This window comes from Sitodiplosis mosellana, unplaced genomic scaffold, assembly GCF_009176505.1.
Source record: "Sitodiplosis mosellana isolate CC-2019 unplaced genomic scaffold, AAFC_SMos_1.0 Smas_scaffold_6150, whole genome shotgun sequence".
In the NCBI taxonomy this organism is placed as follows: domain Eukaryota; kingdom Metazoa; phylum Arthropoda; class Insecta; order Diptera; family Cecidomyiidae; genus Sitodiplosis; species Sitodiplosis mosellana.
In genome coordinates, this window is record NW_022601391.1 from 4,212,146 (window position 1) to 4,234,950 (window position 22,805).

General features: G+C 36.4%; 6 protein-coding genes across 10 annotated transcripts; 2 read left to right on the plus strand and 4 right to left on the minus strand.

Annotated features, from left to right (window-relative positions):
* Nucleotides 1–633: 633 nt before the first annotated feature.
* Nucleotides 634–3,136, minus strand: LOC129574219 (3-ketoacyl-CoA thiolase, mitochondrial). Of its 3 annotated transcripts, none has more exons than XM_055455884.1 (8): nt 2,897–3,136; nt 2,791–2,828; nt 2,311–2,477; nt 1,950–2,216; nt 1,654–1,877; nt 1,363–1,444; nt 1,077–1,277; nt 634–994 (listed from the first exon to the last, which is right to left on the minus strand). In XM_055455884.1, exons 2-8 carry the CDS (start codon nt 2,807–2,809, stop codon nt 758–760), a joined length of 1,197 nt encoding a protein of 398 aa, XP_055311859.1. In that variant the 5' UTR covers nt 2,810–2,828; nt 2,897–3,136; the 3' UTR covers nt 634–757. The 3 variants fall into 3 exon arrangements, with proteins under 3 accessions (XP_055311859.1, XP_055311860.1, XP_055311858.1); XM_055455885.1 differs by having other exon boundaries at nt 3,011–3,108; XM_055455883.1 differs by having other exon boundaries at nt 2,791–3,136.
* A 135-nt stretch (nt 3,137–3,271) lies between these two features.
* Nucleotides 3,272–8,091, minus strand: LOC129574217 (protein MMS22-like). Its single transcript, XM_055455878.1, has 15 exons — nt 7,607–8,091; nt 7,271–7,520; nt 6,991–7,194; nt 6,747–6,915; nt 6,304–6,688; nt 6,049–6,209; nt 5,849–5,964; nt 5,500–5,773; nt 5,038–5,359; nt 4,850–4,967; nt 4,482–4,781; nt 4,184–4,402; nt 3,777–4,114; nt 3,510–3,701; nt 3,272–3,438 (listed from the first exon to the last, which is right to left on the minus strand). The coding sequence occupies exons 1-15, from the start codon at nt 7,909–7,911 to the stop codon at nt 3,399–3,401; spliced, it is 3,393 nt and encodes a 1,130-aa protein (XP_055311853.1). The 5' UTR covers nt 7,912–8,091; the 3' UTR covers nt 3,272–3,398.
* On the plus strand, nt 8,055–10,384 carry LOC129574220 (splicing factor 3B subunit 4). The gene is made up of 7 exons (XM_055455886.1): nt 8,055–8,187; nt 8,276–8,359; nt 8,458–8,732; nt 8,813–9,115; nt 9,200–9,241; nt 9,327–9,417; nt 10,185–10,384. Exons 1-7 carry the CDS (start codon nt 8,154–8,156, stop codon nt 10,280–10,282), a joined length of 927 nt encoding a protein of 308 aa, XP_055311861.1. The 5' UTR covers nt 8,055–8,153; the 3' UTR covers nt 10,283–10,384.
* Nucleotides 10,385–10,473: 89 nt separating this feature from the next.
* On the minus strand, nt 10,474–12,803 carry LOC129574221 (BTB/POZ domain-containing adapter for CUL3-mediated RhoA degradation protein 3). The gene is made up of 3 exons (XM_055455887.1): nt 12,332–12,803; nt 11,998–12,251; nt 10,474–11,912 (listed from the first exon to the last, which is right to left on the minus strand). The coding sequence occupies exons 1-3, from the start codon at nt 12,498–12,500 to the stop codon at nt 11,436–11,438; spliced, it is 900 nt and encodes a 299-aa protein (XP_055311862.1). The 5' UTR covers nt 12,501–12,803; the 3' UTR covers nt 10,474–11,435.
* A 341-nt stretch (nt 12,804–13,144) lies between these two features.
* On the minus strand, nt 13,145–14,384 carry LOC129574231 (40S ribosomal protein S24). The gene is made up of 2 exons (XM_055455901.1): nt 14,256–14,384; nt 13,145–13,713 (listed from the first exon to the last, which is right to left on the minus strand). Exon 2 carries the CDS (start codon nt 13,700–13,702, stop codon nt 13,307–13,309), a length of 396 nt encoding a protein of 131 aa, XP_055311876.1. The 5' UTR covers nt 13,703–13,713; nt 14,256–14,384; the 3' UTR covers nt 13,145–13,306.
* Nucleotides 14,272–22,724, plus strand: LOC129574223 (neogenin). Of its 3 annotated transcripts, none has more exons than XM_055455889.1 (14): nt 14,272–15,718; nt 16,229–16,436; nt 16,685–16,821; nt 17,107–17,362; nt 17,452–17,946; nt 18,030–18,089; nt 18,174–18,229; nt 18,582–19,167; nt 19,252–19,747; nt 19,813–20,101; nt 20,187–21,488; nt 21,562–21,733; nt 21,813–21,967; nt 22,138–22,724. In XM_055455889.1, exons 1-14 carry the CDS (start codon nt 15,607–15,609, stop codon nt 22,416–22,418), a joined length of 4,605 nt encoding a protein of 1,534 aa, XP_055311864.1. In that variant the 5' UTR covers nt 14,272–15,606; the 3' UTR covers nt 22,419–22,724. The 3 variants fall into 3 exon arrangements, with proteins under 3 accessions (XP_055311864.1, XP_055311866.1, XP_055311867.1); XM_055455891.1 differs by having other exon boundaries at nt 14,715–15,718; nt 18,585–19,167; XM_055455892.1 differs by having other exon boundaries at nt 14,719–15,718; nt 19,008–19,167.
* The last annotated feature ends 81 nt before the right edge of the window (nt 22,725–22,805 follow it).

Below are 22,805 nucleotides of genomic sequence, written 5' to 3' on the forward strand. Positions count from 1 at the left end.
CGATGAATTCGATGAAGAATTTGAAAAAAGTTAAACGTATGACTGAAAAAAATGTGATATCGGTACATTTATACACTCGTCTGCGATCATCAAATATATTCTTCTGGCGCAAGGTGAAAAAGAGAACGTTCAAAACGTGTCTGAAAACTACTCAAACTGCACAAACAGTCACTCAACGCAGCGCTGATGAGCTAAAACCAATGTGTGGAAGAATAAGCATTTCACTCTTTTTGTCTAAATTTCTTCTTCTTTTTCATCATCATCTTTGCTGGATACTTGATTGCAAGCAACGAGTTTCGAGTGTTGCTGAAAAATCATATGCCAAAGTAAAACAGGTAAAGATGAAGCGTAAAAGCAAACAGAAGAGACTTCAATTCTGATACAGTCTCTTTCATGCGCTGTTTCTTTTCAGGTAAAATGAACCAACGCCGGTAATGCATTTGTGCAGAAAAAGTATACAACGTGTGCAATCTGAATATATTCGAACAGAATAGAAAAGCAATAGAATGTTCGGGACGATGTAAGGTATTTCCATATATGTAAGGATTATGGTGGTCACTATGGACAATTTTAAGCCGTATTCAACAATAGAATGGATTTTCCTCAAGTAAAAAACACGAACCAGAACACACGTTTATTTGAAATTAAGCATGTTTTTAATCCGAACATAGAGGAATCATTTTTTAAATAAATTTCCCTTTAACCAAAATACAAAGGCATAATATAAAATTGATGTATGTGTGTTGTTTGCTTTAAATTAGACTGATTCGATGAGAACTGCAATTCCTTGGCCCCCACCGATGCAGGCAGCGCCAATTGCTCGTTTCAAACCTTTGCGTTGCAGTTCATGCACCAAATGACCAGTGATTCTTGAGCCACTAGCAGCCAACGGATGCCCAATGGAAATTGCACCGCCATTAACATTCAATTTATTTATATCCAATCCAAGTGATTCCGCACAAGCTAAAGTTTGAACACTGAACGCCTCATTGATCTAACAATTGATGATCATAAATTTTATTCATTAATTCATTTATCATCGAATTTCTGAACGAATATTCATCAGAAACACTTACTTCAATCAAATCAATGTCATTTAATGTTAAACCAGACACTTTGAGAACATTTTGAATGGCCGGAACGGGACCAATGCCCATAATTTCTGGTGGTACACCAACGGCGGAGTATGCAACCAATCGAGCCAGTGGTTTGAGATTATTTTCTGTGACCGCCTCTTCTGATGCAATTAGTACGGATGCGGCACCATCACAAATACCCTGAAATTTTTGTTGTTCGATTTCCATGAAAAATATATTAACAAAACGTATGAAAAATTAGTAGCTAACATTCAACCCTACTCACCGATGCATTTCCAGCTGTAACAACACCATCTTTTTTAAAAACTGGTTTCAATTTGGCAAGATTTTCGAGGGTGGCTTGTGGTCTATCGGGAATAAACAAATTATCCAACTGAATTTTGCATTTGAATGTGTGTGTGTGTGTGTGGTGTGTCCAAAACGACAAATAATAACACAATATATAAGCGCATATGAAAAATGCATTTGATAATATGGCGATGTTAGTTAATTTAATGGTTAAATCTTAACCTTGAAAAAATCATTCATTATTTCCTCTACTCGATTTTCAACTTACTTTGGATGCTCGTCAACAGCAAAATCAACGTCTTTGCCCTTGATTTTAACGGGGAATGGTGCAATTTCAGTTTTGAAAATGCCTTGATCATTGGCTTCCTTCCAAAGCTTTTGCGAGCGCACTGCGAACTCATCAACCTTTTCACGCGGAATTTTATGTTTGACGGCTAGGTTTTCGGCAGTAATAGCCATCGGTGATTTACAGTATGAATCGGTTAGGCCGGCCTTTTGTAAAATAACAAGTACGAATTAATATTTAATGGGTCCTCAAAATTGGATTTAATTTTCCATTTTTACCCAGAGAGAATCTTCAAATGCATTTGGAACACCTAGAGATGTACCAAATCTAACATTACGAACGATGAATGGTGATAGCGACATATTATCAACACCTCCTGTAAGGGCTATTTTCGCTGCACCGAGAATAATGTCTTGTGCACCGTTGACAACCGACTGAAAACCTGAACCACACAAACGATTTACACCCAGTGCAGGACGATCAATGGGAATTCCACACAACAAGGACGTGTGTCTTGGAATGTAAATTCCGTCAGACTGTGATGGCTAAATTCCAAATCAAATGAATAACAATCGATTATTTCATTTGACCAATTGAAGAGCTATCATTTGAAAACAAAAATGACCAGGGAATACGTACAACCAAAACATTTCCAATGATAACCGTATCGACTTGATCAGGACGAACACCAGCTGCTTCAAGTGTTGCTTTGCAAGCATGCGCTTGCAGTTGTGTTCCACTGACACTTTTCAATGTACCACCGAATGTACCAAAAGCAGTCCGTTTTGCTCCGACAATGAAAATACCTTGTGAATGAAAAGTTTGCAATTACCACCATATTCGATACTTTTTCAAAACAATATTTTTTCCATCAAACTCTGGTGTAGGTAATGTTATCTATTGAGTTGAGCATGTAACCTTTTAAGGTAGAGCAGATCCCGTTAAATGTACAAATGTACATTGTTCAGTGGAGATGCGCGCACCGATCAAAGTCCAAATTAGTTTGATGCAACACTTTTTGAAGTGTTGATTTTAATTTTAGTTATAATATTTGCCCACACATGCTTATCAACATAAATTCACCTGATTGTGACCGATCACACCAATAAATATACATACCTTTGGTTATTGCCGACATTTTATACACTTTTGATGATCTTGATAAAATAGAAATTCTTATAAATTGCTACAATGTCTAACTGACAACAAGAAAATTTATTGCTACCGGCAAATTAGTTTTCGATTACACAAAATCCAAATAAGATTATTTAGAAGACTAGAAGTAATTAAATGATATGATTTAAAAGAAATGAAAAAAAAAATCTAAAAAAGGCTTCACTTTTTTTAGGAACAGATATCAGATGTTCTGCTCGATTAATAAGCTAAACACAAATAATCCGACGCGCTTGATAAAATCACAATAAATACCAATGTATTCATATGTTGTCTTTAAATACACACAAGATTTGCGGTTGGTTGACGTATAATGATGTCTTTATATGCGTGAGAATAACACTAGGGACAATGTTGGGACAATGTTGGGACAATGTTGGGACAATGTTGGGACAATGTTGGGACACAATCAAATCGATAGTCGTTATTTTAAAAGATATATTTCTTTTATTCAAATCATCATTCGAAAAAATTCGTCATTTTGTAAATAAAAAATAGAGAAAATAAAGGCCTGAAACATGTTCAAAAGTCGAAAGGTGCAGTTTAACCCATAATCATCTTCGTACGATTTCTTCCAACTGTCGCAATAAGTTTCTGCATAAAAATAAATGAAAAATAAAAACAGCTCAATACCAATGATACTATTGATTTTTTGAAGAATTTACCTTAATCTTGCATCAGTACCAGCATTTCGCAGCTCCTCCACGTGTTCAACTTGCTCTTTGATGTGTGGCAACACCTCTAAAATACACCGTGAATTGATTTGGGCTAATTTTTGCATGAATTGAAAGAAGAACGATGCATAATAGGAGAGATTTTTTGTTGTTAATGTCTTGAGATTCGATGTGACAATGGTTCTAAAATAGAATTTTCAAAAAATGTAGATTAAATAATAAATTAATGCATCAATTTGAATTCTGTTTCTCAACTACCGGATTTCCAATGATGTTATGTAGGTTGGTGTTTTGAAAAGAGCACTGAAAAAGTCAAAAATCATTGTTCGACTGGGTAAACTCTCATCCACCATCATTGCATGTTCAAACAAAGCAATGATTGTTGTATTCAAGAGCACCCGAACGGTATCCGTTTCAGTCTCAGTCAAAATATCGGTTAGAATAGTAACGACCATTGGTGCATTTTGATGAGTCTCCCGTCGTTGTGCTGACAAAAAACTATTTATCATTTTATCCAGTATGAACTGTAAAGTTGATGGTTTGCTATGCCGTGCACATGCAACGAATGGCTTTGAAGCGATTTTCTGCATCGGTATCTGAAATTGAACAACGAAATGTAAATTATTTCCATCAGAATTGCGATCTGTTTTGCCATTTCAACGCACCAATCGAAATTGTGGAATCCACTTGACAACTAAATCAGTGAAGACTTTCTGAAGTTGAGCATCACATTGATAGTCCAGCTTTTCAATACCACCAACAATCAAATGCCATACTTTATGAACAGCTTGAATTGAGATGAGTTTTTGCGTTTTACCCGTCAGTAATGGCAATGGCAAAATATAATGGTTCATTATCACAGAAAAGAAACATGTCGGCTTTGACTGAAATGATATACATTTAAATAATTGTGTATGTTTAAATTTTTAAAAGAATATCCATTGGGTGCATATAGATACTCACTCGAACATAAACGATTGGGGAACAGTTGAATATTATCAGTGCGATCACAATGTGAATTTTGAAGATTGCTGGAGGTGATTCTGACATTGGAACCCATTTTTCGAAACCCAATAGAGCTGATTGCAAGTGTTCAGCAATTTGTTTTCGTGTTTGATCTGAAGCGTTTTCATACAGTTTGCCACACGATGCAAAGAAAACACTTAATGGCTCTTTGGCACCCAGAATTTCAGTTTCAGTCGTTTTGCACAGCAATGAAAAGTCGGGTAGAGTAAGAACGATTCTGGTCAATTGGCGAATATCCTACAATCGGAAAGGATCAGTATACTAATTTCAGAGATAATTTTGATTGATGCTATGAAATGAAAAACCTCATTCGGACTAGGACTAAGCATAGAGCACTTTAGCCATAAACGAATAATCACTATTTGCTTAATTTTCTCCAAATATCCATCAATCAAAATACTTAATAAAAATTTGGTGGTCGTCCTGAAATTTAAATGAACAAAAATGAAAAACAATTGCATCTTTAAAGTGGGAATGAAAAGTGTGTTCTTACTGTATATCACAGCATGTAGCCTCTGTAAAATGTTTGAATAGATCTTGGAAATTCGCTAAACCATCCTGACCATTAGCATGAAGTGCGAACGTGGCTGCAATATCGGGAACGCCCCCAAATACATTACTCTGTCGATAAATCTGTTTCACAAATGGCAAAATATATTTATAAAGAGTTCGAATGACTTTCTGGTGCTGTTCTGGATACTGTTGCTTCAAACGCATATCTTTGCCGATACACACGAAAAATTTATTGACAAACTGCAAACATTTTTCCTGCTCAGACTGTGAACAATACGATAAATAGTCGAAAATCCATGAATCTGAAAAGGTTATTACATTTAATAATAAAAATAATTCCAACGATTAAGAAAGTGTTTAAGGGAAATTCCAAGGAACGCATATTTTCAATATTTCGCACAATGCGAAAATATACTTTCCGGACACATTGTAAAAGTCTCACCGAGAATCATGTACTCATCGTTGGCAAACATGTCTGATTTTTCGAAAATACGTTCCAATGCATCAACCATGATCCGAAGAATGGGCAATTTGTTTTCATCCGAATTCAGTTTATTGATTTGGTCTAAAATTCGGCTGACATAATTTTGCGTGTTCACCTTTTGTTGCGAATACAAAATCAATAGCGCCATGTGACCCTTCATCAAACAACTTTGTCGCGGGGCCGACAGTTTTTCGAGTCTCAATTGAAGCAAAATGGAGTGTAATCGTTGTCCCTTTTCGGAAATCAATGAACAAAATAACAAATATTTAGATCTGTACAAATGGTCTGAATGTCATAAATTGATTACAATTTCTTTCACTCCGACAACTGATGCCAAAATCAGGAATAACGTAAGCAAATTATGGATACCGACTTCAGTTAATGCATTCAGCTTTGACTCTCCAAATTTGGCGAAAATTCGACCTAAATATTTTGAAAGAAACCATTTCAATTTATATCATTCTGGTGAAAGAACTTATTTTCGTCCATCGCAGTTAAAATACTTGCCAATAATTTTCATGATATGATTTTTTGTATCCGATTGCACTAGACGCTTGAGAACTTTTCCCAATAGATTCGTAAAAATCATATAGCTACTCATATCGGTGGTAATATTTTCGTTGTCGATTAATTTTCGTATTTGCTCTAAATATTCCGAGGCGGTTTTTCTGTGTGAAAAAAAGAAAGCGTTACTCAATAAAGAAAATGCAATTAAATTGTGCATTTCACCAAAATTGAGTGGATGTGTGAGAAAGAGCTCACCCAATAACAGCTAAAGCGGCTGGTGTTGCCCCATTGACACAGAATGATGAATTTAATTTTTTATGGAAATACTCCCAAAATGTCATAAGAAGTTCCGGCTTTTGTGGCCACCAAGTGCTCAACAATGAATTGACAATGAGCAATGAAGCGCGTAAATGTTGTTCGCTGGGTTCAGCCAAAACAAGTGCCTTCAAGAGAGATTCTAAAAGTACGGCATTTTCCCTAACACGTAAGCTATCGGCTCCATTATAGGTTCCATTTTCTGAATAGCCATGCAATATCGCCACACCATTTAGTAGCCACAATGAGAAGACGGTTGAATCATTGGGAAAAACAGCGGTCACATCGCGGGAAATACATGGCTGTTTCATTGCAGCGTATAGACCTGAAAAATGCGAATGTGTTGATGGATTGTTTTTATTTCCAAGGTAATGAAGAAATACTTTTGCGCTCCCGATGAAAATTTAACGTCAAGTCGAAATAGTGCCAAAATGAATTCAACTGTCCACCATTTTCGTAAAGTCTCTCAATTAGTAACTGAACCAGTAGCCAAATTTCTTTCATGCACGAACATGTGAATGGACTTTTTGGCGGTAACTCTGTAGTGTGTAACTGAAAACAATTGGGATAAATGCTTTTAATTCATTTCAAATGCAAAACCAATTTTTGATTATTTGTTCAAGTTACTTTGTTGAACTTTGCTGCCGAAATAAGAATCAAGTCATACAGGAACAATTGAATCTTCTCTTCAAATTGCGTATTTCGCAGCGTGCTCTCGGTGATCATAAGATTTTGATGAAGTTTATCCTGTTCAATGCGCAAGCAGATCGTGATGTAAATCCATCGCCATTCAATGTGTCCATGTAATAAGTGATAAGCAGGAGATGTCGACTAAAATGGAATGATTTTCAGAGATGTTTTTGTTGTTGTCAAGAAATCAAATGATTTCAGCCTCAGATCTACTTACTTCATTTCCGAGCGTACTGTGAATGGTGTGCAACACATCGATAATGGGAAGTGCATTTAGTTGTTCCAAATATATGGCAAAGGGTCGCAATAAATCTTCGAGGACATTATGCTTTATTCTACCAGTAAATAGCAAATGACGCAACTGAAAGAGGAATGTTGTTGTTTGTTGACGCATTGCGAAGTAGCTCTTCTTTGTAACAAAAGTACTATTCTCTCTCGAAGACATAATCAATGTTTGAACATTCATCCTGAAGAACAACAGAGGGACACAGAGAAAAAATCAAATACAATCTATACCTAGATAGATCAGTTATAAGTTTTAAATGTGTCTTACCTGACTTTACCGAGTAAACTCTGTAGTACGGATGGATCAGTTAGAATATCTTCCGAAAACTCTAAATCGAACAGTTTTTGATTGTGAAATTTCTTCAAATTACTTTCGATCAATTTAATTTCATCATTCGCAACGAAACTTTGGGCATGGAATGTGTGCTTGGTCAATTGATCATCGCCGGTACAATTTAGGAAACGCACATTTTGACTGATATGACCCTCTTCACTTATTTCGTCAAATTTCTTACTAAAATCTGTTGCGTTGAGCAGATCCTCGTCCAATTCGAAAAAATCATCGTCCAACATTATTATTATTTTGTGTTTGTCAGTTTCTGTTTATATTTAAACCACAATTACTGATGCTTTTTGTAGTTCTAGTGACAGATATATGAATTACCGATGCGAGCGCGCGCCTATCCACAAACATACACATATATGTTGCGGTTATGTTCATTTTGTCCCAAAACAAACTGACTGACACAATCTGACAGCTCTCTCGCCGATACGTTTATCGTAATCTGTACAAAACACTGTCAATCGCTTCAAAAATGGCAGCCGGTCCAATAGCAGAACGTAATCAAGGTAATATTTCATTCGGTTTTTGAACATATTTTCAATGTAAATTACATTTTTTCTCTCTACAAAAACTAATCAATCCATCTCTTTATAGATGCTACAATTTATGTTGGGGGCTTGGATGACAAAGTTACGGAATCTCTTCTATGGGAACTTTTCGTACAAGCCGGTCCAGTTGGTAATTTCACTTGGATTTCTTACACACATTTCATGAATGTTGTTAATGCTCACGTTGTTTTTTTTCTGTTTTTGTTTTGTTTTGTTGAATTCCAATAGTAAATGTTCACATGCCAAAAGATCGAGTAACGCAAATGCACCAAGGATATGGTTTTGTCGAATTTCTTAGCGAAGATGACGCTGACTACGGCATAAAGATTATGAATATGATTAAATTGTATGGAAAACCGATTCGTGTAAACAAAGCATCAGCGCATCAAAAGAATTTGGATGTTGGAGCAAACATATTTATTGGCAATTTAGATCCCGAAGTGGATGAAAAACTTCTCTACGACACATTCTCAGCATTTGGAGTTATTTTACAAACACCAAAAGTATGTGTAACATAAGCAAATAATAATCAAACATTCGATTAATGATCTTTCGTGTTTTGTGTGTGTGTTTGTGTGAATAGATTATGCGCGATCCAGAAACGGGTAATTCGAAAGGATTCGCTTTCATCAATTTTGCTAGTTTTGAGGCATCTGACGCGGCAATGGATGCGATGAATGGACAGTATTTATGTAATCGACCGATTACCGTATCGTATGCATTTAAAAAGGACTCAAAGGGCGAAAGACATGGTTCAGCTGCCGAGCGTCTATTAGCCGCACAAAATCCATTATCACACGCTGATAGACCTCATCAGTTGTTTGCTGATGCCCCAATTCCTTCGATGCCGTTTGCACCACCCCCTGCCCCATTACCAGCAACACAGGTAAAGTTTTTATTTTTCAATATTCGCTTTTTTTTCTATTGATAATATTAATTCAATATTTCACGTTACCAATTTTTCTTCCAGTTTGTAAACGTTATTCCGCCACCACCATTACCACCCAGACCGGTATGTACAACAAACACTTCACAACAATATATTCAATTGGATTTCAATTGATAAATTGAATAACAATTCTTTTTGTTTCACGTAGATCATGCCGACTCATCAACCACCTTTACCCGGAGCACCGGCAGCCCGATTGCCACCTTTGCCTCCGTGGCAAAATTTTCCACCACCTCCAGGTAATCGACACATTCTATACCACTTTAACACAGGGAATGTGTCTTCACATAAATTTATTGAAATAAATCAGGCTTTGTTATGCGCTAAATCCATCACGCTGAATAAATTCATGCGATAGATTTATGCGATAAATGTGATGCGCTCGCTTTGCGGCGAACGAAGTCTGTTGCTCTTCACTTGTTCACGCATGAACGTTCATGCTTTGCAGTGAACGCATCGCTAAGCGGTTTGCCGAGTCTTAAAGTCTTAAAATGTGGGACTGTTCCGAGTGGAATTCGGCAAAAATAAATCGATTCACCCTCCCGAAGGGATGACTGCTAAAGTACTCTAACTTGCAGAACACTTTGGACCAGGTCGGGTCCAACCACCTGCCCCACAAGATCACTTCCAGCTCAGCTTGTTTTCGTTTGCTTTTATTCAAAAATACCGTTTTTGGAGTATTGGCTGAGCTGGAAGTGAATCTTGTGGGACAGGCGGTGGATCCGGCTTGGTCCAATGTGTTCTGGAAGTAAATTCCCCTAGTACTTGTTCTTCATGAAAATGCTAAATCGCATTATTTGACTCGGCAAATTTGGAAGGGAATATGAACTTTGTACTGCAAATCCGTTACAACAAGGGAACGCATGAAAAGTATCGGATAAATTTATTTGAATAATTCTAAGGGGAACCATTCCCTGCTTTAACATGAACAACAACTAAGGCTGTAGCTGCCATGCTGTTTCCGATTTATACTAATTTCAATTAATTCAACCATTGACATTCGCAGGTGCTTTTGGTCCACGATCAGCATTTCCACCTCCACCGATGCCGCCAAGACCTCCGGCGCCGGCCTTTGCCGAAGGATTTCCTCCCCCTCCATTTTGAACTCATCGCGATCATCAATACTACTTTTTTGTAATTGATATCAAATTTCAAATGGAAAAATAAAAAAAATAAAAATAAAAATAAAAAATCTAATCGATCGAAGATGAAATTGTTTTATTGAGCAAATGTGCTAGTTAATCACAGTTACACATTCATTCCATTTTCTCACGTACAAAACAAATGAAGAAGAATTCATTTCAACATTTTATTCGTGTTTATTCAATAAACAAACAATTGTCAGTCAAATCATCATTTGCCATGTATATGCCTGTCGCAACAATTTTGCTGCATTTTCCCTTTACGTGTTACACAATCTATTGGAAAGAAACTTCTTACCAAATATATCATTAAATACAATGGAAATACATATATTTTATACTAATTTTAGACCTTGTCAATATTTTCATATTTGATAAAAATTATCCATGCGATTGTGTCTCTTGTAATTTCGTTTGTTTGAAACATCATATCGTTGGGTACAATCGATGATGGTAAATATTTATTTCCGTTAAAAAAAATATTTTTTAGCAAAAAAAAATATGTTATCAATTAACAACACACGGTTTTTGGCAGTGTCACAAAATGTCACATTTCTCTCGTATTTTCGCCGAAAGTTTAATTTTGCTGAGTAATAAAATTTTGTTCGACCTGAGATGAATGCGTTTGTGAGTTTTAACTTCGATTTATACTGGCGTAAATTAGGTTTTTTTTTAAACTTATTCAGAAGAAAAATTATTGATGCATTCATATGCCGATGTAATCAGTTTAGTACTACGGACTGAAGAAAAAATAGACGAAGAAATTATAGGAAACTGACCAACCAGACATTGGAAGAAATATTAAATGCGTTCACACAGAACAGGGAATTACAAAAAGAAAAAGGAAAATAAATCACATAATAAGACCGCAATGTCTTTTTTCTATCCATACAAAACAATATATGTAATATAATTGAATCCATTGATTTTCGTCGCTTGCACGCGTACTCCAACGAATATTCATCAAATGAGTCTGAGTGTATTTGTGTCTCGAGTGCGATTTAGACCTTTTTTGGTTTTTCTTAAATTCAATGTTCTCATTGTGGAATAATTTAGTGTGATTTTTTCTTTGGTAAAAATCCTTTTCGAAAGCTATTGCTTAGTTGCCGTGTGAATCATGTGCCCGTATTTTGTTTATTTAGCCGTAGCCGCGCCAAACCCGATCGTTCTTCTTCTTCATCGCTGGTATAAGTTGAAATGCCGCCGACAGCGCCACCACCACCACCAACTTGTTTATAGCTTGATGTTGCCTGAAGTAAATCTTGATCGGGTGCATTTCGATCTTCGTACAATAACACTTGCAGCGTCTCCTCATAGATTCGTGCCTCGGGAAATTCCACTTTTGTGTGCTTTTTATCGGTGGCATAAACGATTGATGTGCAACACACTTCGGCCACTTTGCGTCCGTTGCCATAAAATGACCAACAGCATATTTCATTCGAACCAATCACATCCTTAATAAAAAGAATTCGGCCACTAAAACGCAGCGATAGTTTATCAAAAAGTTCGATGTTTTTCAACAGATTGTCATCAGAGGTGTGAGTGTATGAGTATTTATTATTATGTCGATTAATCAGCAATTTGACAACAGGCTATGTTGGAATGAAACGAAACGATTAACGATGACAATGAAAATAAAGTTGAAATAAATTTTCCATGAATTACAAGTCCAATTACCTTGGTCGATGTGCCAATTAAGCATTGCTCCTCTTTTTGCGACGTTATCAATGGAATGCGACAGATTGGCTCTGGTTCTTTTTTCATCAATGCACGTTCGCAGGAGTCGGCCAACTCTATGATACAATAGTATTTCGCCTCGGCCAGCAATTCTGCAACACCTTTCGGCGTCTCAGGCAGTGGCACGCTACCATCTCGCAAATAATTCATGATTGTACCGAAATGTGTTCCACATCTATCAATCATTATCCATCCTGAACAAAACAAATATTTGATTCGATTTGATTTTCATGTTATATAGGCACACTGGTATTTAATTGGCTAAATAGATTACCCTCAGAATCGGTGAGCACTTCCATTCGGCCACTAAACATTGCTTGAAGCATTGTGTCGGGCTTTGCAGTCAGCGTCGCGATTGTGGTATGAAATAAATGACCACCAACATTTAATTTAACATATTGTGATGGATTTCCATTGATGATTGTTTTGTGATCACCAGACATTGCACTTGCTATTGAAATTCACTTGCCTATCGCTTACAAATCTTCCTTTGTTTTAGCTGTATGACAAAACGTAAAGTGGCTTAATTGAATTTCAAATAACTTATAACAAGATATTTTCGTTTTTTTCAGTGTCTTTGATATCGCTTTTCAGTGTTTCAATTTGAAAGTCAGCTGGGCGTTTCAAGTCTCTATTCACAAGATGTAAGACTTTTTTTTACTCTTCCGTACAATCAATATTGACATTTGGCTTTTTTGTTTGCACAATTTTTACAAATCGTTCATAGAGGGATAGCGAGAGAGACTGGTATAGAGTGCGTTCACACGGTGTGCTCTCGTGTTCGTATGAACTCGTTCACATAGATGAAAGCGCAATGATGATATCTTCTGTATTTTCATTGAATATCTAGATTTTTTTTTCAAATTAATTTATTGGGCAATAATTTCAACAAGAATATGGGAAAGAAAACGAATCCAAAGCGTCTGTTAATTACATTAATCGATTAGTATGGTCCATTTGAATGTAGAAAAAATGAAACAGAGCACTAAGAACTACAGTTAAATTTGATGCTGAAAATGATTTAAAAATTGAAAGAAAAAAAAAACAACAAATTTCATGATTTTTTTTTTAAATTGTGTTGTATACATTTCGATAACACATATATTTATTGAGAAAAAAAAACTGTTTTGTTGACAAAAAAGAGAGAAGATCTTCTTCCCTCACATTTTTTTCTCTTGATGCGATTACCAGAAAGTATAATCAATAATAAAGATGTTTAAGGGGGTGTTCTTATTGATGGTAATGCATCTTATTTCTTTCCGGCTTGGCCAACCTTTGCTTTCTTGGTACCACGCACCTTCTTCATTCTGTTCTTGCGTTCCTTGCGCTGTTTACGTGTTTGCTTTTGTTTTTCGTACAAGCCATGACGAGCCAAACGGTATTTTGGTTCGAATTTCTTGGCAAAGTCCAATGTATCGTAGATCAATGCGAATCCGGTCGATTTGCCACCTCCGAAGTTTGTGCGGAAACCGAAGACAAACACAACATCTGGTGTGACTTTGTACATGGTAGCCAATTTCTCACGGATGTCTTTTTTGCTGACCGATGACAAACCTGGATGCAACACATCGCAGACCATTTGTTTGCGGGCCAACAAACGGTTTGTCATGAATTTACGGGTACGAATAACAGCGGCCGATGACATTTTGATTTAGTCTGTAAAATAGCAAAGAGAAAACAAGACACTTATTAGCAGCTTGATAGCTAGAACGTATACAATTGACGTATAACAAAATTGAAATGCGGCTCCAATGTAATGCATATATCAAATGAATAACACGAGCTGGTGTTGTATCTACACTATTGTCATTTCATAGTAAGACGCATTTTTCAATTATCGGTCATATGTAACCATATTTTAACTGTATAATTTAAAAAGCACAAACAATATTTTTCCGATTAAAATACCAAAATTCCTGTAAAATGCTAAAATTATGTTGAATTAATGCAAGATAGGTTTATACTTGCTATAGAAATTAGTGGAACTAACATAACCTATACGCGTGCAAAGAATTCAACACATTATATTAAACACGTGTAGATTGTGCAGTCCACTAATTTCACTTAAATTTATATTTATTTCCAAATTTGCACAATAATTTCCAAAGAAATCATTTTTATCGTATGCACTGAATATATCTTTGGTAATTTCATGGATTTTTTTTGTGGAAATTGCAATATTTTTGTTTGATATTCACCTATTTATTCACTTAGAAAGAAGACGGATACGTCTCTTCGCAAGCACAAAATTTGTAAAGAAAGAGCTCACGGCAAAGCAGACAAGACTTTGATAGATGCTACCAGTTTACCAATATGGCGGTCGAGTTTGGTTGAGTTTTAGTGGCGCCACCAACGAATTCAAGCATTTTCGTTGAGTTAATGACTTTTCGTTTTGCATTGATTTTTTCGACGACAAAATTTGAATATTTTCTCAGCGTGAAATCGAATTCTTTCAATTTACGAAGACCATTACATTTGTGTGGACACATTTGTTCCCGTATTGCATTTGATTTTGATGACAAAATTTCAAGTTTTAGCCGTCATTTCTATGTCGATTTGGTCACTTGGCATTCACAGATGCTTAAAAATGTAGGTGTGTTCCATCCTTCCATCTGTCTAGCTAATATAACGCACACCAAAGCACGTCTGACACTTAATTGTATGATAAACACAGATGCTTCGCCTTGCACAAGCAAAACCGAATGCATCTACTCATACATGCGTGAATGTGTGTGCATGTGGATGTGTATGTGTGTGATGCGCGTAAATATTTTTCTTCTGTGTTTTGTTGTTGTTACATTTAAGTGTAAACTCGCTTGCGATGCCCATAACTCAAATTGAATTTAAATGGCGAAGTGTGCGCCCGACTGATTCAATTTACCACATTCGGATCGCTTTTCAAACTATTTTGTGTGTGTTTTAATCTTGACCATCTATAAAAAATGTGTTTGTGATTTTGTTTGCATACTATTTTAGTAAAATAACAGTGTGAATAGTGAGAGGAAAAAAAGACCGAGAAACATTTTCAGGAAACTCACTCAAACTGAACAATACAACATTGCTGGATGTTGTCATCAAATTTTCCGCATTGACAATAACAACCATGAAGACTGTATGTAGTGTAATGACTTCTTAGCAAATTTATGTGTGTTTGAAACATCCATTGGTAATTTTGTTTGATTTAGAAAAAAATTATTACAATTGTAAAAAAGGACCTGAACTTCGCGAGTGTTGAAATCATTGGATTTGAAAACATGAAGTGACATTTTATTTATTTCTTCCTCATTTGTAATGGTGAATTGAATTGGCGGATTATTTTATTGTACCATTTTCGATTTGTTGGTTCACACTTTGCATACAAAAGGTTCATTTCTCGGTTTAGTTTCGTAATTTATAACCGTGATAAATCCATTGGAATGGTTGAATATTTGTGTTAACAAATCCAAAAGCAACAAGAACCAAGTAGTTTGTAGCCGAATTCACGACACATCGTTGGATAATGGAATACAATCGATTCTGTGCGACGACTACGAAGACGACAACAACAATATGATAATAGATCTAACCACGGCTACAGAAATGACAAAGATGAGAAATAAGGCGATATTTTTGTTCGCCACTGTATCTGTATTATTGTTTACGAACATCAATGCTAGCCAAAGTGAGTAAATGAATTTTCACGCATTAAATTTGATTAGGTACATTGCCAAAGAAAACACTTTTCCAGCGAGAAAATCAGATACATCAGTTCAGTTAGTTTCCATATAATTGCTTATGAAGAAAATCTTGTGACTGTCTCATTCACTAAGTGCTAGCATTCAGGAATTTAAAAAAAAAGTATATATTGTTTTAAAATAGTAAGAAAATAAGTATGCTCTTATCATATTTCATTACTTAATCATCAAATTTTTATAAAATTTTCATTTGAGATTATGTCTAACTAACATCAAAGGCAGAACGCCGTTTCAATATATGTCTATTCGATTGGTTTGCAGTCCGATCGTTATCAGTCGAAAGGAAAAAATTATAAATAATGAAACAAGCTAGTATTTTTCTGGTTTCGTTGTATAAGCCGCTTATATCCAAATAGTTTTCCATGTGTGCATGACATTTTTGTAGATTTAAATTTCGAATTTCAATGTCGTTTCTGTTTCCATTCTTAATTGTTCAGCCATACGATTTACGATCGAACCAAGCAATATCGTTGTATCTGAAGGAAGTTCCATTTTATTGCCATGTGAGGGTGAAATAACACACACAAACACTGATCATTTGCTAACGAAGCGAAAGTTCAACAAAAACCGTTTGGATTTGCTGCCGAACATACGATGGAGGGGACCAGATGGTCAAGATATTGGCATCGTTGGTGATACATTTCGGTAAGTGAGGTCAAAATACAACACAAAACATTACAGTGTTATTAATTCTGCCCATTCGTACAACGAAGAGAGAGAGAGAGAGAGAGAGAGAGAGAGAGAGACGTCATGTGACGCTCAAAATGTGACTTAAATTGATATTTTGAATGAAACTGTATGCGGGCGATTTTTGTTTATGCGTTTTTCCCATAAAAACGATTTCTGTTCTGGACTTTCTCTCATTCTGGTTACATGATAATTGCTTAATTTAGGACCCAACTCGAAAATGGATCTTTGTACATCAGTTCAGTAGAGGAAAATCGAGGTCTAACCGGTGCCTATCAATGTTTGCTCAGTAGCGATGGCATCGGAACAATTGTCAGCCGGTCTGCGATTGTTTCCATTTCCAGTGAGTGATTCCATTCGTTCTTTCGTAATGAATATATTCATATATGAGTAGTTTGGAGCGAAAATGTTATACAGAAAAGTTGAGAGAAAAAATGTCAAATGAAAAGAGATAGCTATATAGTTTACTATACAGTTTACTATATAGCTATCCCTTTTCCGCTCATTCATCATCGACATTTTTCCGCTCAACTTTTCTGTATAACATTTTAGCTCCAAACCACTCATATGACCATTATTCAAAATCGATTTTAAATTTATTGATTTGTTTTTTCTTTGCATTAAATAGAATTGCCTGAAACGAATAATTTATTTGAAGAGCTCCATTTGTATCCCGGTCAAACGGCGTATATCAAGTGTTTAGCATCGCCGGCAACATCCGATTTGGGCAAATATCATGTTCAATGGTTTAAAGATGATATGCCCTTGCGTCTTGACGACACTCGAATGGTATTGTTTCCATCTGGTGCAATTGAAATTGATGAACTGGTCGCAGCTGATAAAGGAACGTATCAGTGCAACGTTACCTCAGGAACTTTTTATACGTAAGTTCTTCATTAGATTATTTGAAGGAACGACAACATTGGAAAATTGAACGAAACCACTATATTTTCTTTTATCAAATTTTTTTCAGACATAGTAGTAAAACTAATTTAAATATCAAAGCTGGCGGTGAACCGCAACAATTCCAAGCGCCAACATTTTTGACCGAATCAACGTCGAAAACAGTGAACGAAGGAGAAACTGTTACATTGGATTGTGTTGCGAATGGCAATCCAAAACCACAAATTAAATGGCTCCGAAATGGTGAAGATATTGAAGTCAGTGACTCGAATCCAAGATATCGAATAATTGGAACGGGTTCGCTGCAAATCATATCGATTGGTGAAACAGACGCCGGGAACTATCAATGTCGTGCAAGTAATAGTATGGAATCGGCAGATATCGAAATTTCTTTACTGGTTCAAGTGCCTCCAAAATTCATTCAAAATCCAACTGATCGTATTGCTTATGAGAAAGACGAATTGGAAATGGTGTGTGCAATACGAGGCAAACCAACACCTATCGTGCAATGGCTTAAAAATGGCGATGTTATCACACCAAATGACTACATGCAAATTGTGAATGGGTACGAAAAATTATTAGGCATTCTTTTCAATTTGGAACTATGTATTAAATCATTATTTCTCTTCGATCAAATTTATTATTCAGACATAATTTGCGGATTCTCGGATTGATTGAAACCGACGCCGGAATGTTCCAGTGTATTGGGTAAAAAAATGCATGTATTAATCTCTATTTGGAACTGTGTATTAAATCGCTCTTTCCGTTCGACCAAATGTATTTATTATTTAGACACAATTCGGCTGGTAGTGTTCAGGCAGCAGCAAGACTAGAAATTGCCACTCCAAGTAAGTCTACCGTACTTTTTTCTATTTCTAGCAAATCCTTTGTTTAAGATACAACATATTTGGTAAACTAAAAATAGGGGGTTCGGCATTTAATGGATTTAATTTTATTTATTTAAATTGATTTGGTATTTTTGTTTCAAATTTAAAACTTTCTTTGTTTTCTTAAATAATTATATTTTGTTACCTTCAATTATATTTATTTAACTATATCTGTGTCCTTTTTTCTTGTTTTTTTTTTATGTTCATGTTTGGTTTCGTCAATGATCGTTTTGCATGCTCTTGCGTTTGACAATCTGTTCGTGTGATTTATGAATTGTTTTTGGTTTGGCATTTGCCACAACGATGTAATTAGAAGGAAAAAAGGGTAAAAAGGCTAAAGAGAATCACATGAAAAATAAACCGATCATGTCATCAACGACCGAAGTAATTGTTGCCGATTCTCCGATACATACAGCCGCATCAAAGGTGGCAACGGGCCCAAAACTGCCCACAAACTCAATACCAAAGAGCATTTTTAACAGCTTACAGTCGAAAGATAAATTGAGCAGCGACGAAGAATTGAATAGTGAAGATTATGATCAAAATGGCGATGATTATGATGACGAAGATGAAGGGACCATTCATCAGATCGACCCAAATGTTAATCTAAATACATTGCTGCATTCATTAACACAAAAGGAGAACGAAAAGACCGAACAAATAAATCGAAAATCAACAATTGTTGCCGACAAAACTAATGCCATTAAACAATCTACTGATTTATCAATCGAACATTTAGATGGAGATAGTAATTTGAAGGCGCTGATACCGGGACCACCTAGGGATCTAGTTGCACAATTAGTCAATCGGTATGTGACTCTCAGTTGGATGGAGCCAGCCAAGAATCCAGATGAAGTTATTTCTTATACAGTATTTTACAAAATGACGTCAAGCGAACGGTATGTGCAGATGAATTATTTATTAACAAAAATGATGTTCAAGTATTAAGCATAAATTGCATGGTTTATTTTGCAAATCGACAGTGAGCGAAAATTAACGACCAAATCACGCGATGAACAAACGGCAATTATTCAGTCTGTGTTGCCGGGTAAAACGTATCATTTTCGTGTGGTTGGAAACAGTAATCATGGCCCCGGTGAATCGTCAAATGTTTTCGAGCTGACAACGCAACCGGATGAAAACATCGCGGGTGCAGTTCGAAATATAGTCGGTCAGGCGCTAAGCCACAAAGAAATTCACGTGCGATGGACACCACCGCTCATTTCCAACGGCAACATTAGCAAATATCGCATTTATTATACAGAACCAGACGGTGTTGATATGTATGTAGATGGCCTTGGCACTGAAACTGAAAGTACTTTAACCGAATTACATCCATTCACCGAGTACTCCATATATGTTGTGCCATTTAATGGGAATGGCATGGGTGACTCGTCGAATGAGATCACAGTGAAGACATTCTCATCGGAACCAAGCGAATCGCCTCTAAATGTTACACTTGAAGCCACCAGTTCGACTGTAAGTTATTTAGTTTTGTCATTTTCCTCTGACAGATTTAGATACTAAATACCCTTTTCCATCAGTCTATAACAGTTCGATGGCAGCCACCACCTCCAGAAGAACAAAATGGTCAGATCACTGGATACAAAATCCGATATCGGAAACAAAAGAAGCATGTTCAAGTTGAAACAACGCCAGCTAATGTGCGCCACTACGAATTGCTTGGATTGGACAAGAAGTCGGTGTATCAGGTGAAAATAGCCGCAATGACTGTTAATGGAACGGGACCGTTTACTGAATGGAGTTCCATTGAAACATATGAAAGCGATTTGACTGAAACTCATGTACCTGGCAGGCCAACAATTACAAACAGTAAGCGTTATCATTTTGATTTCAACAAATCGTGGAGGCAACCAAGCAAACAAACAAGTAATTCAATTTGATTTTCTTTTATCAGCACGAGCAACAAGTAGTAGTATATCGATTTCATGGAGTCCCCCCAAACAGCAAGAGATTAAAGTGCGAAATTATATTTTGGGCTTTGGTATCGGTTTTCCGGATGTAGAAACTCGTGTCCTCGATGAAAAGCTACGATTCTATGAAATTAAGAATCTGGAATCGAACAGTGAATATGTGCTCTCGTTGAGAGCACGAAATCTGGCTGGTGACGGTGAGCCAACCTACTATAATATTCAGACGCGCGATGAAGACCCTATTGAGTCTGGTGGCTATGTGCCGGAAGTTCCAGTTCGACTGCGTGCAATCACAATGTCGGCCACATCAATCGTAGTTTACTGGACGGATAATTCAGTGATTCGGGCACCGCATACATCGAGTAGCCGCTTCTACACCGTTCGCTACAATATCGTTGACACAACACGCTATAAATACTACAATACAACGGAAATGAATTGTATGATTGACGATCTACGACCGAATACACAGTATGAATTTGCTGTGAAAGCGGTTAAAGGACGCCGTGAATCACCATGGTCAATGTCAGAAGTGAACACAACATTTTCACTGTCTCCCGTTTCACCGCCACGTGATCTCTCCGCTCAACCAGATCCAACCAATCCACAAACGGTTGTTCTTAAATGGTTGCCACCTCGCAATAATAATGGACATATCAGCGGCTATTTGGTTTACTATACAACTGACTCGTCCAGCCGAGATCGTGACTGGTCGGTGGAACCAGTGAACACAGATACCTCGTTAAAAATCAAGAACCTTAAGCAAAACACAATGTATTATTTCAAAGTGCAAACTCAGAATGTCAATCGAGCACAGCAAGGCACTTTTTCTGCCATGATCTCCTATAAAACGGGCAATTTAGTGAGCTTGTCCAGCCCAACAAATCAAAATCCAAACATGAATGAAGACTTGAAAATGCCATCCAGCGGCGGCTTAGCCAGTTTAATAATTAATGAATACTTGATTTATATTATTGCCGGCGTGATGGTGATAACATTGTTGATTTCAATCAAAGTTGTTATGATTTTATGCCGACGAAAGCCGCAAGGAACACCAGATGGAAAACACATTTATAACAAGGGTACAAGCAATCAACCACCTGACTTATGGATTCATCATGATCAAATGGAATTAAAGAACGTTGAAAAAAATCCAACAAACGATGGTGCATCGAGTAGTGGAGCAATGACACTGCCACGCACTGGGCATGAATATGAGACTGATCTATCGCATACTCACATTACAAACTCACTAGATAAACGTCAATATGTTCCTGGTTATATGTGTAAGTAAAACGTGGCCTAGTTTCCGTAAAATCGACAACTTTATGTAATGAAACACGTTTCTTTTTCCTGCAGCAACTTCAATGAATTCAACAATAGATCGATCACACTATCCACGAACTTATAATCGCATGCTAATCGACCCAAACTCTTCACAACAGAACCTAATAAATCAAACTCAGATGACAACGATCCCACAAACGCCCGAAAATCCATATAGTTACGACTCGATGCCATCAAATTATAGGTAAGAGTCTTATTTGTACATACATAAAAACTAAAACGATGTATTAAATCACAATAATTGGTTTTTGTTAAAAATTTAGTGATCCCAGCATAACGTATGCACAAGGTCTATCAATCGATGTACCGAAAGCACCACGTGGTCAAGGACATCCATTGCAAAGTTTCAGCGTTCCCGGGCCCCCTCCTTCTAGTCTCAATACCACGCCATTGATTTCAAATCCAAACAAGCATAATGGTAAGCACAATCAAAGAACCACCGCAACAACACACAAACTTCTATTCAAATATATTGGTGTGTTATGTCCAACAAAAAAAATTGACGGCACACTAAACGTTAAGAAATTTGTGTATCGTACTTCATAGTGATACCACTCTGACTTTTGCAATAATGAACCATTTTTAAAGTTCCAGCTGTAGCCATACGCCCTCAAAATGCATCGCCATATAAGAAATCGTTAACAAATAGCACGGGATCGTCGATTGCACCGATCTCATTGTCAAATACATTGACAAATCGTTTGCAACAATCTGGTCCCATGGTCGCACATTCATCCGATGAAATTCAAAGACTGGCACCGAGTACGTCGACCGAAGAACTCAATCAGGAAATGGCTAATTTAGAAGGCTTAATGAAAGATTTAAATAATACTATGAAAAACATCACTGCCAGTGAATTCGAATGCTAAACACATTAATACACAAAATCCACAGCTATAATGCCGAATCATAACTATCAAACTATCAACGCCATTGGTCATCATGTGCATAGATTGACAATACTTTCAAATTGACACTCACACTTGATCAAACCCCGTTGATTTTTCGATGAATGAAAGGATTCATCTTGAAATTGAAGGGAATTGAATAAGTCACACTTTACAATAAATTGTATTGTTAGTGTAGCACTAACGTGTAGCTGCGAAAAAACATCACTGACCACGACGAAAGAAAAAAAAAACGAAAAAATATACACATAACTGCCGAATCTGAAATCAGGAAATATTTTTGCATATTTTTAGTGGAATAACATAACTGGAAACAATGTGAGCAAATAAATAAGAAACACACAAAAT

What these genes read in the sequence shown, in the direction of transcription:
- LOC129574219 (XM_055455884.1), bottom strand. An exon ending in CATTTGAAGATTCTCTCTGG is followed by an intron (nt 1,878 to 1,949) that starts GTAAAAATGGAA and finishes ATTTTACAAAAG; the next exon opens with GCCGGCCTAACCGATTCATA. An exon ending in TTACAGCTGGAAATGCATCG is followed by an intron (nt 1,278 to 1,362) that starts GTGAGTAGGGTT and finishes CAAAAATTTCAG; the next exon opens with GGTATTTGTGATGGTGCCGC.
- LOC129574221 (XM_055455887.1), bottom strand. Translation starts at nt 12,500, where the DNA reads ATGTCTGGTGATCACAAAACAATCATCAATGGAAATCCATCACAATAT. An exon ending in AGTGCTCACCGATTCTGAGG is followed by an intron (nt 12,252 to 12,331) that starts GTAATCTATTTA and finishes TGTTTTGTTCAG; the next exon opens with GATGGATAATGATTGATAGA. An exon ending in TAATTGGCACATCGACCAAG is followed by an intron (nt 11,913 to 11,997) that starts GTAATTGGACTT and finishes ATTCCAACATAG; the next exon opens with CCTGTTGTCAAATTGCTGAT.
- LOC129574220 (XM_055455886.1), top strand. Translation starts at nt 8,154, where the DNA reads ATGGCAGCCGGTCCAATAGCAGAACGTAATCAAG. An exon ending in CCCCATTACCAGCAACACAG is followed by an intron (nt 9,116 to 9,199) that starts GTAAAGTTTTTA and finishes TTTTTCTTCCAG; the next exon opens with TTTGTAAACGTTATTCCGCC. An exon ending in CACCATTACCACCCAGACCG is followed by an intron (nt 9,242 to 9,326) that starts GTATGTACAACA and finishes TGTTTCACGTAG; the next exon opens with ATCATGCCGACTCATCAACC.
- LOC129574217 (XM_055455878.1), bottom strand. Translation starts at nt 7,911, where the DNA reads ATGTTGGACGATGATTTTTTCGAATTGGACGAGGATCTGCTCAACGCA. An exon ending in CGGCAGCAAAGTTCAACAAA is followed by an intron (nt 6,916 to 6,990) that starts GTAACTTGAACA and finishes AATTGTTTTCAG; the next exon opens with TTACACACTACAGAGTTACC. An exon ending in TCATATCATGAAAATTATTG is followed by an intron (nt 5,965 to 6,048) that starts GCAAGTATTTTA and finishes CAAAATATTTAG; the next exon opens with GTCGAATTTTCGCCAAATTT.
- LOC129574231 (XM_055455901.1), bottom strand. Translation starts at nt 13,702, where the DNA reads ATGTCATCGGCCGCTGTTATTCGTACCCGTAAATTCATGACAAACCGT.
- LOC129574223 (XM_055455889.1), top strand. Translation starts at nt 15,607, where the DNA reads ATGATAATAGATCTAACCACGGCTACAGAAATGACAAAGATGAGAAAT. An exon ending in GAACATCAATGCTAGCCAAA is followed by an intron (nt 15,719 to 16,228) that starts GTGAGTAAATGA and finishes TTAATTGTTCAG; the next exon opens with CCATACGATTTACGATCGAA. An exon ending in TCGATGCCATCAAATTATAG is followed by an intron (nt 21,734 to 21,812) that starts GTAAGAGTCTTA and finishes TTAAAAATTTAG; the next exon opens with TGATCCCAGCATAACGTATG.